The sequence below is a fragment of the Jatropha curcas genome, chromosome 10, assembly GCF_041381405.1.
Source record: "Jatropha curcas cultivar XTBG-Jc1 chromosome 10, XTBG_Jcur_1.0, whole genome shotgun sequence".
Lineage (NCBI taxonomy): Eukaryota > Viridiplantae > Streptophyta > Magnoliopsida > Malpighiales > Euphorbiaceae > Jatropha > Jatropha curcas.
In genome coordinates this window covers 8,673,612-8,689,182 of record NC_143160.1, presented here as the reverse complement: position 1 = coordinate 8,689,182, position 15,571 = coordinate 8,673,612, and the positions used below count along the sequence as shown (strand labels likewise).

General features: G+C 29.7%; 3 protein-coding genes and 1 non-coding gene across 4 annotated transcripts; 3 read left to right on the top strand and 1 right to left on the bottom strand.

Moving 5' to 3' along the window:
• Positions 1-2,244: 2,244 nt before the first annotated feature.
• LOC105642032 (translocase subunit seca) lies at positions 2,245-4,296 on the top strand. Its single transcript, XM_012226706.4, has 4 exons — positions 2,245-2,479; positions 2,894-3,107; positions 3,214-3,277; positions 3,780-4,296. Exons 2-4 carry the CDS (start codon positions 2,929-2,931, stop codon positions 4,092-4,094), a joined length of 558 nt encoding a protein of 185 aa, XP_012082096.1. The 5' UTR covers positions 2,245-2,479; positions 2,894-2,928; the 3' UTR covers positions 4,095-4,296.
• A 7,860-nt stretch (positions 4,297-12,156) lies between these two features.
• On the top strand, positions 12,157-13,180 carry LOC105642031 (uncharacterized). The gene has a single exon (XM_012226705.4). The coding sequence runs from the start codon at positions 12,643-12,645 to the stop codon at positions 12,982-12,984; it is 342 nt and encodes a 113-aa protein (XP_012082095.1). The 5' UTR covers positions 12,157-12,642; the 3' UTR covers positions 12,985-13,180.
• A 146-nt stretch (positions 13,181-13,326) lies between these two features.
• Positions 13,327-14,380, bottom strand: LOC105642030 (ribulose bisphosphate carboxylase small subunit, chloroplastic). The gene is given in 3 exon segments (XM_012226703.4): positions 13,327-13,557; positions 13,657-13,943; positions 13,946-14,380. Coding segments are annotated over 3 exon segments (543 nt in total). The 5' UTR covers positions 13,971-14,380.
• A 918-nt stretch (positions 14,381-15,298) lies between these two features.
• On the top strand, positions 15,299-15,393 carry LOC119370076 (small nucleolar RNA snoR114). Its single transcript, XR_005177656.1, has one exon. It is a non-coding gene; the product is annotated as a small nucleolar RNA snoR114 (small nucleolar RNA).
• Positions 15,394-15,571: the final 178 nt, after the last annotated feature.

The following is a 15,571-nucleotide window of genomic DNA, read 5'->3' as shown; positions in this document are numbered from 1 at the left end:
ATCAAAATTTTCTTCCACTTCTTTTTTTTTTTTTTTCTTTTCTTAAAATTTATTTTAGGGTTTTAAGTATTCATACAATAAATACTACCCGTTTTAGAGAAACGATAGATTTTTCTTTTTTTAGAAGGAAAAGAATAACTTTTATTAAGGCATAGAAGCTAAATCAGCTAAAACGAAAATACTGATAATAGGAGGCACCTCAACTGTGGAAGCATCGACATTTAATTTGACTGGAGCATCATCTGGAAGAACCCATCGGCTGGTGTTGTGTCGCCCTCCATCCAAGTGTGCGAGTTTGCCGTTTGATAGTCATGGAGACACAGCAGAGCCATATTAATGATCTGTTCCTCTGAAAATTTGAGTTGCTGGAACTTACACATATTTATAGTTTTCCATATGGCCGATGAGATCATAAAAAAAAAAAAGTTGTAATCACATACAGTAATTGTATGAAAGATTTTGAAATTAAATAGAAGAAATCATAGATTTTTTAAAAAATTTCAAAATCTTTCATACAATCATTTGAAAAAATTCATGAAATTATTCGCCAAGCACTATTTAGGAAATTTAACTATAAAATTTAGAGTTTAATTTCTATACTAGAAGATAGAATCTTAATTTTCTGGACTTCACATCTTTTTAGAATTTTAAAGCAAATTATTTTTGCAAGTATTTATTTATTTGGTGACACCAGTATGTAATATACACGACTGACAACGTTAGAATCAAGATTTCATACTTCATAGTTGTAGAACAATCAAAACAAATAAATTGCAGCGAAAATTCGATTTTGGCGAGATTAAAACCCCTATACAAATGATCTATATGATAGTAAATATAAATGGCTAAATCACCATTTTGGCAAGTCACTCCAAGAACACAGTTTCACTCAAAATTCTTACGATTCCACGAAAAGGGAGAGAATAAATATAAAGAAAAGTAACCAACTTCCAAAAATAATAAAATTAAAAAGAAATTCCTAAATTCTTAATGAAAAGGAAAATACTTGAGGCCAAGTATGATTTTAAAATTGGAAGTGTAAAACTTCTTGATAGGTGTCATTTAGTAATGTTTTTTTTTTTTTCATAGGTGAATAAGTTGTACTTCAAATGCTAGGTAAGGCATATATAAGATTAATGGATAATCTCTAATAGGTTAGAATTACAAATAAAGCGAGACAATTTCAAATTTCGAAATAAAATCAGTATTGCATTTAGAATATGATATAAAGATACAATTAAAATAAGATATAAAAATATTCAAAGAGACAAACATAAAGGACGAGTAATCCTCTAATCCTTATTCATTAATAATTTTCATATAATGTTTCGTGTTTTAACTAAGGTTAAAACACTGGCTCTGTTATTTATATTATTTGATCTTTATACTAATATTTATAATTTGTGCGAGTGGATTATAAAACATTATTTTTATATTTTATGAAATGTAGTTAAATAACTGATAGCTAATAGAACATTGTCAATAACTATCAAAATAATTAATTTTACTAAACAAGACTTAAATCCAAAATTTTTTAAAATTGTAAAATTATATTTTGGCTTTTTTTTAAGTTGTGAGCGTAGAGTTTAGGAATATCATTACAGGAAAAAAAATGAAAAAAATAAATCTTAATAAAAAAGATTTAGTAGATTCTTCTAATAAAGAAAAGAAAATATTTTAAAATCTAAAGTAGAGATATTTTTGCTGAAATTGATCCTATTCCTATGCTTCCATGCTTCATGTGCAGTGCCTGAGCTTTTCAAAATAAATAAATAAGTTAAAAAAAATCTTCCTTTAATAAAAAATCAAGGCTAAAACCGGTGTCATGCCGACCACATCCCCAAACGTTAACCAGATCTTAGTTTCCACGTTTCGGTAACAGGTAGCTCTGTTCACATCTTTTCTGTGTAAAAGATATTTAATTTATATATTCATTCTTAAATATTTTTTTTAAAATTAAAGGATGCATAAATCGATGTGATTTCGCGGGTGGCACCGCCTGCGTGACAAAATAAAATATTATTAAAAATTAATTAAATGCAAAGAGAGAAATATTAATATAAAATTAAAAAAAAAAAAGAAATAGACAGGGACAGAGAGAAAGAAAGCAGTTGTTGGTGGTCCCGTTCTGTGGAGCTCTTCCTCTTTGCTTCTCTCTCTCACTGTTTATTAGTATTTTATTATTTAAATAATTAAATATTTTCCTTCTGTCTTTCTGGCTGTGCTGTTGCCCAATACCCAAACGACTTTTCTCTCTCTAATTTTTCCACCTTTTCTTTTCCTTGGTTCCTCTCTCTCTTCTTTAAATTTCCTCTATCTATATGTCTACAAAACCAAACGGGACCGTCTCTGTCCCTTCTTCGTTCTCCTAACTTCCGCTTCTGCTCCTTTCTTCTCCGTCTCTGCTTATAGTAATAATAAAAATAATATATAGCTAACTAGAATTGAAGCGAGAGAACTGTACAGTTGAGCATATAAGGTATATTAGCTCTCCCTTTCTTCTTCTTCATCTCTTTTTATAATTTTCTTTTTAAGTTTCTGGTTCTTCAATTCGTTTTAGATCTATCCTCGCTAGCTATTTTGGGAAGAATTTTTAGCAGATCGCGGTTTTTTTGGTCATAGTAAACCGAAATTTCTGCTTTTTTTTTTTCTTTAAAAAAATAAGGAAAAACACGTTTGCTTTGGAAAAATAAATTTTTTTTTCCAAAAAAAATTGGAGCTAAGATGTCAAACATGTCAAGCTGGCAAATAATTAACTTGGAGCTCTTTTTCTTTTTTTGTTTTTGGTAAATTTATTAAGTCTCTTTTGACTGGATCTTGATGTTTAACTGTTCACACGCGTTAGATCTGTTATAATGACCTCCAAAGCTAAATTTTTTATGCTTTTTTACAGGTTTTCTAAAGAAAATTAAAAAAAAAAAAAGAAAAATGAATCAGTGTGCGATCCAACCAACTGCTTTCTCCACCCGCGAAGAGATTCGGAGCTCCGTTATGGTTCCCATCTCGGAACGAAGAGATACGGTTGTTTGTCCCAAACCGAGACGTCTCGGTCCTTTCAACGCCACCGCTCACGAGCACCCGGTTCGGTCTCTCAGATGGCATCTCAGGTAATTTTCTTTTCTATCTTTTTTAAAATTCTAGACCTTATTTTTTTGTTTTAGAATTGAATTTTTTTTTACCTCTCCAAACTCATAAAATTCATTGGAATTTCAGCCACCAAGCAGAACTCGGTGATTCAAAGGCCGGAGCTGATCTTTTGGATATCATCCTCACTAAGGTATTTTTGTCCCGTTCTATATATAATTTGTTTACTTATTTGTTTTGTTAGGTCATTTGATATATAATTTTAAAAAAAGTTAATCGATTTAAATTATTGTGGCGATGGAAAATTCTGCGTGTGGTCCCTATAACAATGGCGATTTTTCAATAGGAAGCAAAAAAAAAAAAAAAAAAAGCAGCACTTAGGGTACCATACATGAACTCGTGGTTCATTAATCTCGTGTACTTTCATTGTCATGAGTTCTCCTACGCGTCAAAATTATTTCTGGAATAAGTTTGATAAAGATCTGTTTGATAAAGATATGTTTTATCTGATTATGCATAAACTGGTTTTATCTTCTAAAAGATTTATTTGATGGGTAAGTTAACTGTGTTACAATAATACAACACAAGGATTAAGTTTTAGGCCTGAGCAAGTTTGGTTCATTTTTTATAGATCGGTTTTGTTCTATTCTGCCTGTTTTTGTTAATTAACTTCGTTACTGGGTAAATATTTGCAGGGTGGTTATGGTGTAGAACAATCATGTACACAAGTAGCCTCGTCGCCCCCCTTTTTTTGTGGGTCACCGCCGAGCAGAGTAGCTAACCCATTGATTCAAGATGCTCGATTTGGGGATGAGAAACTTTCCCCTGTCTCGCCGCTTATGCCCATGCCAATTCAGCCTCCATCAGGTTCATCACCATCTCCATCTTCCTCTTCAAGGAAAGGAGGGTGTGTTAGGGCAAATTTTGGAAACAAACCTGCGGTGAGAATCGAGGGGTTTGATTGCCTTGACAGGGATCGCAGGAATTGTAGCATCCCTGCTTTGGCTTAGGAACCCTGTTTTCAACTATACAAGAAAAGTACATAATTAAAGAGGAGCTAAACAAACAGTCAACTTTGGTAGTGAGAGGAATTTTGAAATTCTCATGAGATTGAAAAGTCAAAAAATGGGGGATCTTTTGTTAGTGTAAATATGTTTAAAGGTTCTCTTGTATCTAATGATGTTTCTGTCTTTGTAAGTCAAATCAGTGTTTGTTAACAAAAATAATGGAGAGGGTTAATAGTAGAATTTTGTGATTAGGGAAATATCAAGAGGAGAATATGGATTAGGTTTTGAGAAGGGAAGACAAAGCAATCAATCTCTTCCCCTCACTCCATCCTCTGTTCTTATTGTAAGTAATGAGAGTGTCAGGTGATGAGAATGTGAAAATTTTTTCATGTTTTGTCCTTTTTTTGAGTCCTGAAATTCAAATGAGCGGCTTATGAAGGGAAAATTTGTACAATTGTCGATTGAGTCTTTGAAGTAGGGTGTCATTTACAATGTAAATAAACTCTTTTTTTTTTCTCTTTTAAATGGAATGATTCTGTTTTCTTTTTCGTCCATATATCATGATCTGTCTTCACTTTTTGAATTAGAACCTGAAAAAGCAAATGATATCTGAGTCATTTGATGATGTTACTGTTATTCGCTTGTGAATCACGCAAATCTTAAAAAGAAAATGGGCCCTGTTCAAGCAGAATTTGTTGTCAATGGTTCTCTGCTTCTGTATCTTTGATGATGAACGCAAAGATCTTTGCTTTGTCAAACAGCATCTGAATGGCATGAAAAAAAGATTTAAAGCAGTGCGCATGATAATCTCTCTTTCTTTCTTCACATGATTGCATTTTTCTTTTCAGCAAGTTTTCTGCTACAATTGTCTTTTGCCATGGGAGCTGTAGTTTAGGCCTCTTAAAGTGTTTTAGTTTGGGTAACACTTTTTATGGTTTGGTAGACTTTAACTGCAATTGGTATTTTGTTCAGGTTATTTAGATAATTTTCAAATCATCTGGTCCGTTCAGTTTTAGGTTTGATTTAGTTTTAATGGAGTAGGGAGTATCAGAAACAAGTAAATAGCAGCAAATTAACAAAGAAGATGATTTGGTAACCCAAAACTCAAATTGAGAAGGCGCATGAAAAGGTTGACCCTCAGCATTTTCAACTTGATGATCAAACATACAAGTTGGATTTTGGACGTATATGATGACTTGGGCAAATACTGTAGATGTGGATTCCCTTGGAGGGGGAATCTTAATTAGCCGCCTAAGCATTACCGATTCGGCGTCTTTTGTGCCGGAGGATATTTACTATGTTAATAGTCTGACAAGCGAGTAACAGATGTTTGGTATCATTTCTATTTTTTATTTTTTATTTTCTATTTTTTGGTAGTTTGTGGTCAGTAACTAGGGGTGTCATTGGACCAGCTTACCGCTTACGTATTTCTTGTCCAAACGATATTAAGCGCGTCTCTTTTCTAGTCTTAAGTTTTAAAATCTTTGTTTTTTAGTGATTGTTTGAATTGGCGGAATGTTCACAAAATAAATTTTGCAAAATTTTCATGAATTTCAAATTTAGTTAGAAAAAGAAAATCAATGAATTTGAAAGGATTTTCGGGATGAAATTATTTGGATTAAATTCATCATTAATTACAAAAGGAACGAAAGTGAAAAAGATACTGACTACAAAGTACTCCTTCCGTTTCGAAAGGCTTGTTACATTTGAACATTTTACGTGTTTTAAAAAAATCACTCAATTTATCTAAGTTGTAATAAATCATTGAGTGATTGATTATACCATTAGTAATGTTCAAAAACCAAATTTAAATTTTCATTAATTGTAGTTGGTCAAGTGTAAGATGAAGCACATGTGGTATGTATGTAAGTGAATATGGATAATGTGAGCTTGTACTGATTCACTTTCGAGCTGTCGAATAACGATTACTCCATCTATTAAGAAAGGGCACAAGAGACATGTTTATTGTAAAGTTTTAAAGAGGGTACCGAAATCAACGCAAGTATGCAACCAAAGAATACCTAAGTACGTGAGCAATATACAAATAGTAAAAATAAAAAAATAATTTATTATTTGTTAACAATTATGACAAGTATTTGAAAATAGCAATTTCTCAAATATAATATTCTCTCCGTCTTAAAATATAAATTATTTTTGAGCGATTATTTTATCTCAAAATAGAAGTCATTTTGAGTATTTTAAGGAGTAATAAATGATATTTTTTCAATATTATCTTAATTTACTTTAGATACAATAAATACTTTTACAATTAAATATTAGTTTTGAGATAATTTGGATAAATTAATTACTTTCTTAATCATTGTGCAGAAACTTTAAACGACTTATATTTTGAAACAGATGAAGTAAATATTTAAGAATAAAACTCTATGAAAAAATGAAATTAAGGTCACGATTACTCGTTTAGTTTTATAGATCCAGATGAAGGAATTTGATGAATTCAAAGCAATTTAATCCAAATTTCATTTTCTAAATTTCATCAATTCAAATCACTTTGAGATGTTGAAACAATAAAAAATTAGTCTTATTTTTAATAATCTATTTTTGTATTGGATAATGGTTGTTGATTCAAATTGATATAGGATGATTGAGTATAAAATGTCTAGTTTATCTTCATATAGCCATGCAAAATGTCATTATGTGCACACTAAAATTGATAGATTTTAGACAGATCTAAAATTTAAATTTCAAATACGTATCTCTTTTCATTAATTAACCTTAGACAAAATAGTAAGTGGTTTACATTCCGCAATGCACATTAAATATAAAATTTTGTTAAATGAACCGATGATTTAATAGCACAATCTACTACTCATATAACTTAAATGATTTAGATAAAAATAATGGTGTCATGTTCCTTTCATAATAAATTTTTATATATTTTAATTTTGTATGACAAATAATACAAATGTGTTATTTCAATTAGGATTCATGAATAGCTATATCGAATGTTATATATTAGTTGTTTGAGTCAAAGTTGACGAGAGTTCTTTGTTGGATAGTAGAAGACTAAGTTTCTTGCCTATGAATACATGGCTTGGTCTTGGGATCAATTTATATGTTTGTCATTTTTATAAAATGCAGAGAAAATTCTTTATAATCTTTTCTACTATTGGCTCAAGACAATGACATGATATTGAATTGGTCTAGGAGGTTTTGGAAAAACATTTAATGCATTAACGACGGCCATTAACATTAATCTTTTTTTCTTATAGCATTAATAATGATGACTTTACTTTTTTTTCAAAACTTATTCACTTTTCCTCCAATTTATCCCTTCAAAATTACTCAAGGATATAAATGTCTTTTTAGATGGTATGATCCAGGATCATTGTAAGGCATTTAGCACACCCGTTTCTATTTTAACACATCAAACAACAAAATAAAGAAGTTAAACAATAAATATATCTCTCAATTTTGAAAAAAAAAAAACCCAAAAATAAGGAACAAATTTTATCGGTGGGTAATTATCTTTCTAATTTTCTAATATGTTGTAGACATTATTTTTTATTCTATTTTAATTTTATTATTAAAAAAAAATATTATGCATTCTGGTGAAAAAAAAAAAAATGTCAATAAATGTGGCTGGTATTATTCCCTCAATTAAGCCTCGAGCCTTTGAGGTGATAAAACGGAGCTATTAGACGATGACGCCAACGGTAACATTAGAATTTAATAGCTGCTGCAACTTGCACCCAATCAAGTTAATTTATGGATAACGTTTTTCTTTATGGCCTTTTTCTCTCTTGTGTAATGTTTTATTCGTCTTAGTTTGAATATAATGAACTAGTTACTGTCTTTATAAATATAAGCGTTTTAAGATAATTTTTTTTCTATAATATAAATTACTTTGAGAATAGTATGTACTAATTAAATATTTCATTTTTTTGATTTTATTTGCTTATTATTTTTTTTAATATTTCAAAATATTTACAAGATTTATAAATTTATATATGTGAACAATTATTTTTTTTCTACGATAGTATTTACGATCGCTCGTTAAACGAGAGGTTTTTATTAATATTTTAATGAGTTAAGGGTAAAAAAAAAAGTGAAATAACTTTTGTTGACTAAATTCTTAATATGCTTGTTTTGTCAAACCATGTAAATAAAATAGGACGAAATGAGTATATTTTTAAAATTTTTTTATTATTTATATTAATTTTGATAATTATTTCTATGATTTTAAAGTTTAATTTAATTAGATTAACATTTTTTATGATTAAGAAAAATTAATTAACATTTGTGAAAGTAAGAAGCAATTTATTTTTTTTAGTTATATTTTATTTTAAAAATCTATATTATATATTATCTTCATTGAAAATTTATTTATTTTTGATACTAAGCTAATATACTGTTCTTTAGAGAAAATTCTTTCTTTTGAATAGTATTTATTTAAAAAAAAACTGTTCTACAAGATGTAAAAATACTAACCAGACATACATCATTAACTTGAAAATTTATTTATAATTATACTTTTTAGGGAAAATTAATAATATACTTATAGTATGTATTTTATTCATAATTTAAATTAAAAAATGACTTTTCATATTTTTTCCCTCTCTTTAGGAAATCTATAATCAAATCTCACTATTTTCCTATGTTCTCGAAATTGTAAGAACCAAGAACGAAATAACAAGCAAACCTAACAATCTACAATCTCCAGATATATTATAACGGTGCGTCGAAAGTGCGAAGCCGCACTATGCTTGTGGCGGTCCACTAATGTTTTCAATTTGCGTTTCAAATCCCAACGTGACTTTTTACGTCTCTAACCGTTGGGCATCTAGGAGCGTGTAACTTTATCCTTGCAGCTGCAGGCAAATTGAAAATATCTAGTTTACAACCGCAATATATAGATACGGTACACTAACCGTCTAACAAGTTAACAAGTAAAAGATTTGTTTAAATAGTCATCTATCCTATCGCCTTATGCACGAAATTATGTGATTTTGTTTTTTTAATCGATTTCAAATTGATAACTTTTCAAAATATTATAACTTATAATTATATTAATTTAATTTAAACAATTTACTCATTTATTTTAATTAAATGATGAAACGTGTAATTTTATGTTTTTTTTTAATTCTCAAGTAATAAACTGAAATGTTTATTAGTATAATAAATTATTATAATATATTATAATTAAATTATTGTAATTCATTTTATCTAATTATTTATTTTTCTTTTAGAATACAATTGAAATTTTTATTTAATTATTAATTTTTTTATAATTAAACAAGCTATAAAAGTATTTAATTATATTTGTAAATAAATTTTAAAAAATTGAAGTTATATTCTAAATATATTGATTAATTATATAATTGTAGTTCGTAACTCCATTATTTAATAAAAATTACAATAATTATTACAATATAAAAAACTAATTAGTAAAAAAATATAAAATACCACATCAGATTTTATATTTTAATATGTGGTCATAGCAACATTAATATTTTAAGAATTATATATTTATATAGATAATATTATTAATTTTATTGATCATTAGAAAGAATTGAAAAATTACATTCTATTTATAATCACTGATATCTGAAATCCCACTAGGTAGTAAGATCATCAATTCATGTATGTTATATGCAGCAATGTCATCTAAATCAAATAAAATATCAGTTGCTACTAAGAAGAGCTACAATTTTTTTATCAAAATAATGTTTAAACATAAAAATCCAATATTACCTCTATTAGTTTTATTATTAAAAAAAATTAATAATTTTTTAACAACAAACTTTATTAGGTCTAAAATTAAGTTCTATAATTCATCTATTTGAGTATTTATTTGTCATAATTGAATTTTTGATATTATTAATAAATTATATTTAAAAAAAGAAACCAACAACTTTAAGTTTTAGCAAATTAAAATGAGAAAAAAGACCAATACTTTAAATTCTTTGAATTTTCAAAAGAAAAAGATTAAATTACATTGAAATGAAGATATAGAGTGGTTTGAAACAAGTGAATTTTACAAAATTTTATGGAATTCATTTGAAAATCCAAAATATGCATTTGGAATGAAAAAAAAATATAAATTTGAATTATACGAATTGAATTCTATGGAATTGGATATTTCTAACTTAAATTCTACTAAAATTGATGAAATTTGCAAATAAATTCCACAAAATTCACCATTGAAATATTTATTAGCAAAATTATCCTCCACTATAAACTCAACTATTTTTATTTCTTTTTTTTTCCGCTTTGTTTATTTTCTTTAGAAAATTTCAAACTATAACAATGTTATTTTTTTAATCCAATATTGACGTTATTTTATATTTTTATTTTTTTTCCATTTCTTTTTTTTTTTTTTTTTGGAAAGTTCCAAATCAGTAATGAAGTTTTTTTTTAAGTCCAGTAATAACATTAGTTATCATTACTTTGAAACTATAAAAATTGAGTATCAATAGTTGTTTTCAAATGCAATTAAAAACAATAGTAACGTTCTTAATATTTTTTTTAGTTTTCAAATTAATTACTTAAATCAATGAAATTTTTTATATCAATTAAAAATAATAATTATGATGAATGTTACTACTTATGTAAGTAATTAATTAATTAGTGTATTTATTTATATGAAATTTATTATTTATATTTTAATAAAAAATGACAAGTTATTATATTGTACATAATAAATATAATTGGTGTTTGTTATTTATTTTTGTTAAATTATTATGTCAAGGGTTTTATAAAAAATAAAGACAAATGAATTTTCATTTAAGAATTTATTGCAAACATAATTTTATAGAATTCAATTGAATTCCTTATTTTAAATCATAACATATCAAACATGACAAATTTATTTGCAAATGAATTCTACGACCATGATTCATTTATTCCAAACGAGCCAAAAAATTAAGTGTCATAATTTTAATTTTTTTTTACCATATTATCTGTCATTTCAAAAAATTTAAGAAAATTATACTTTGCAATTTTATCCACATCTATTGATACAATGAGCAAGAAATCTGTAATAAAAGGGTAATCTAAAGAAAATAAGGAAGAATCAGATTTATGTCAAATAATTTCTCTACGGCCTCTCTATATGTCATGCAAATCTAATTAAAAGCATAGAAAAAAAAAAAAAGTCTTGCGAATATTTTAACGCTCTAATTAGTGATGGAGCCAGAAATTTTCTTTTTAATTTTATAAGTAAAGACAAACAAATAAATGTGTTTCAAGATTGGGTAGCTAATTAGTAGCCATATTTATTCATATCAATTTAATAGCTATTGGCACACCAAGATATAGTTTAACGGTAAGTGTATATATAATCTGATAATAAATTCAAAATTGAATTCTTCTTCCCCGATACTCAAAAAATAAATAATTTTATAATAATTATGACTGTTAGTAAATCCTGCTCCTTCTAATTCTAATTTGAGCTAAGTGAATATGATTTGTCAATGGCATTCTAATTTGAGGTTAGTGAATATGATTTGTCAATGTCATTGTCTCTTTGGGTAACCAAGTTCCGGCATTGCTACGGCAAAGCAAACCAAGTTGTAAATAGACCAGCTAATTTTTTTGATAATATAACCACCGCTGTTCAAAAGTGGATATAACTACCGCTATTCGAAAGTTCATTGATTTATGACTATATTCGATTTGAATAATGTACTGCAGGATCTATATAGGGAGTGATTCTCTCAATGTCATTGCACTGCAGGATCCATATAAAAGGCGACTCTTCCGGCGTGATTTTTGATTAAGTGAAAAGAGTATCGATTGCTTCATTCTAATCAACGCTGATAATAGGCTAGCTAATTTAATAATAGGTAGTCTTTTTAATTTATAGATTTTCCCTTCAGTTCTATATTTAAATAATAATAATAATAATAATAATAACAACGACAACTCGGAAGAGTGACCTAAAAAGTAGGTCGTAATCCTGTTCTCATAAATAAGCAAGTGGGTTTGCATAGCCATGGGCTGAGCTGGATTTAAACTGGACCACATGAGGGATCAAAGTTGGCCACTTGGCCTACCTCTTATTCCTCTCTAAAGTCACCTCTTAGAACATACCAGTGGTCTTGCTTAGACATGCTATATGGAAATCTTCAATGTACCAAATTACAATAATCGCAAATATATAAATATAGGAAAATTCAATTTACTTGTTGTATCTTTTACTATTAATCACTCAAAATTCAATGAATAAAGACACATATAGGAAACTACACGAGTCTAATTACCTCTGTATCGATTGGAGGTTCCATAAGTTCAGCTTTTGTCAATATGCAGGTCTTCCAAAACAGCAAGAAGGTCGGCAATGGCATGTGACCTTTTTTCTTTTTCTTAATAAAATATGAAGCTCACAACTTGCTCATATCTCATCACCATCAACAGCCATGCAACTCCATATTCCAAAACAACTAAACTACTACTTCTTCTTCACGTAGCCAGTCAAATCTTTTCTTGCTAACTGTGCTTACCTTCTTCTTCAAGTACGACGTACCCAACTCTTTCATTTCTCCTTATATATCTTGAATAAAAGCATATTGCTTTCAAGAATTTAAACATGAAGAGGCAAAGGAATGTGGAACCTCAAACTAGAGCTTCAAAAGCTATGGCGAAGAAGAAAGGCAAGAGGGTTGTTGAGGAGCTGGAAGAGGAAAGGAAGAATGGGGCCTGCGGAGGTGGAGAACCGAGTACAGGAGTGGTGGAGAGTTGTCTGAATTGGGAGGAGTTGGCGTGGTTAAGGCGGGGTGTTGTGGATGAGCAAATGTCGTGGGGGTCAATTTGGTTGCCGTTTTGGGATGTGGAGTACATGGGTGAGGCTTGCAGTGAAATGTTTAGTGATGTGGTTTGGGATTATGATATTTGGAACTTGAAGAGCATTCAGCAGGTACCGAATCCATAACAGGCTTTGTTTGATACAGTAGGATTAATCCATAATTGTTCTACTTCTTTTATTAATTAGGCTCTTAAATTCTTTTAGTTAATAAGATTTGACTTGATTTAGAACTTGCAATCTTTTAGCTCTGATGAGAGACTGATTTTTGTACTGGGGCTACTATTAATAAAAAAAGAAACTGCAACAGCCAAATTCACAAACACATGGTGTGCAATTAACCGAAACCTGTAAAATTTAATTCCATTTCAAATCAATTCCAGAAGAGAGAAAAACTTGACAAAATGGGAATTGTGAAACAAAAATCTGAAAAAGAAATGAATGCCCACGAATTAAAAAAGCCTCAGAATTTTAAACATTCGCAGGCTTTTAGGCAATGAAACTGATGCACTGCACTTGGCGCTTGTTGTCAAATCCAATAATTCTAATGAATGAATTTGGGTAAGCTGTTTTAGCTTCTTCTAGCTCCTTAAGAACTTGGGCTGAATCTGTGCAACCAAACATGGGGAGCTTCCACATTGTCCAGTAGCGTCCGTCGTAGTAACCAGGGGATCTGTGGTTCTCACGGTAAACAAATCCGTGCTGCATTTTCACATATATATATATATTATCAGTATCTCAATTACCATCTGCACTTTTACATATCTATTGCTAATAAGTTCATAGTCAGAAGAAAAGTACCTCCAACTCAAATTCCAAGCAAGGAACCCTATCCATGCGAAGAAGGTAATGAACCTCCTTGGCTAATTGATCTTGGGAGAGAGGTGGCAGGTATGAGAGAGTCTCAAAGAACTTCTTTCCAACTGGAGGCCACACCTGCATGCACTGAACTCTTCCACCTTTGCTGGATATAGAGGTTATGTCAGTATTGTTTTTGCGGGTTACTGAGAATGCTGAAGTAGACTTGAGGCCTGTGAATGGTGCAACCATTGTAGCCTGAGCCGGTGAGGCACGGCTAACTGAGGCACAGCCGAAGATGTTACAATTGAAGCCATTGCCTTGCCTGCCTCTTTCTACTTGCTTTTCCCTATATAACTAAGCTTTTGTGATCAGTTGAAGACGCCTTCCAATAGCTGCATTGTTCAGTATTTATAAAGGTGCATGTTTAGCTCTTCATATTGGAAGTTTCTGTATTTACCCATTAACCCATTATCCAATCTAGTGGTCTAAATCCTCTTGTGATGAAAGTGTTGGCAATTTCAGGCCTTTAAAGTTTTGAATGGCTTAATACGTAAATCAATCCTTAAACTTTTTGACAAATGTTAGTGTTCTTTTTCTTTTATGAGTATTATAAGAGAAATGGAGACTAAATCCTCTATTAAAGCACAGATAATGTGGCATTTGTTTCTTAATTTGCTGAAATCTATCAATCTTTGGACATGTTAAATTCATAGATATCATTATCAAACAACTGCTATTCAAATTGAAGAATAAATTAATTGATAACAGAGATGATAAAATTTGATCATATAATTAGCTAGGGGGTGAGCATGAACATGAACATTACAAGTTAATAGCCACACATAGCCAAATCTAGTAGAATCCACTAGTTGTGCCGCTTGGTGAGTGCCCGTCGTATCTTATCTCAGGCGAGGAATGAGGACCAAGACATCAATTTTCTGTGGTTCTTTAGTCTCTCATTTCTCTCTTGTTAGGTTCTTCACAATTGATGAATGCCATACATTTAATATAATTGTGTTAAAGAACGTAAATCAAGTTTGTCTTAATTCTTGAGTTGATTGCTTGCGTTCTATGGAATGAGTAGATTCATAGAATGCTTATCGGCTGATTGCTTAGAATTACGTGATGATCAATAATTTCCTCCGTTGTTTTATCAATACAAGGGAACTGTTTTTGTACCATGAAATATTAAGCATTCGATGTTCTTTATTTCATATTGCTAAACTAAAAATTAACTCAGAGAATTTGGAAGATCTTTAACAGAAGGAATAATTAGTGAGATGGAAAAGTAACACAGACTATATAATTAAAATTTGAAAATTAATGTCCTAATTAGTATAATAACTAAATATAATTTAGAGACTAATGCGATCAGCTATCCATTATAATACAATATTTAATTATTGATGATTTTATGATTTTATTAAAACTTTCATTTAATAATTAATATACTTTAACAAAATGGATGGCCTTTTCCTATGATGTAAAGTCTTTATTTTTAAGACGTGATCTTTGGTTTCTTGATGAGCCAAGAATGTATATTTGATGAAAATGACAGGATTGTCATCAAGCATCAGTGGTCTAGTGGTAAAATAGTACCCTGCCACGTTACAGACCCGGTTTCGCTTGGCAGGTTTCTGTTGGGCTATGATGAAGCTAGTGCTCACTGTGATTGATGGGGTCTATCGCAGCCGTCAGATCTTCAGCAGCAGCTGAAACCAGAGCACGTTTGAGCTCTTCTTTTTACTAAAAAATTTTTCCTACATCATTGAGGAGCCATTCTTAATTATAATTTTATTTAGATCTTCCTCTTCAAAGTCCCTAACTCAATATTTATTTGCAGCCTCATTGCTTAGACAAATGATTGAATTGAGGAAACATTTTTTGCATCCAATGGTTGTTATTTAAGAAAATT

Bases quoted from the DNA above. Each gene is read 5' to 3' on its own strand.
- LOC105642032 (XM_012226706.4), top strand. From the start codon at position 2,929: ATGAATCAGTGTGCGATCCAACCAACTGCTTTCTCCACCCGCGAAGAG. The intron at 3,108-3,213 runs GTAATTTTCTTT...TTGGAATTTCAG, and splicing joins TCTCTCAGATGGCATCTCAG to CCACCAAGCAGAACTCGGTG. The intron at 3,278-3,779 runs GTATTTTTGTCC...AAATATTTGCAG, and splicing joins TGGATATCATCCTCACTAAG to GGTGGTTATGGTGTAGAACA.
- LOC105642031 (XM_012226705.4), top strand. From the start codon at position 12,643: ATGAAGAGGCAAAGGAATGTGGAACCTCAAACTAGAGCTTCAAAAGCT.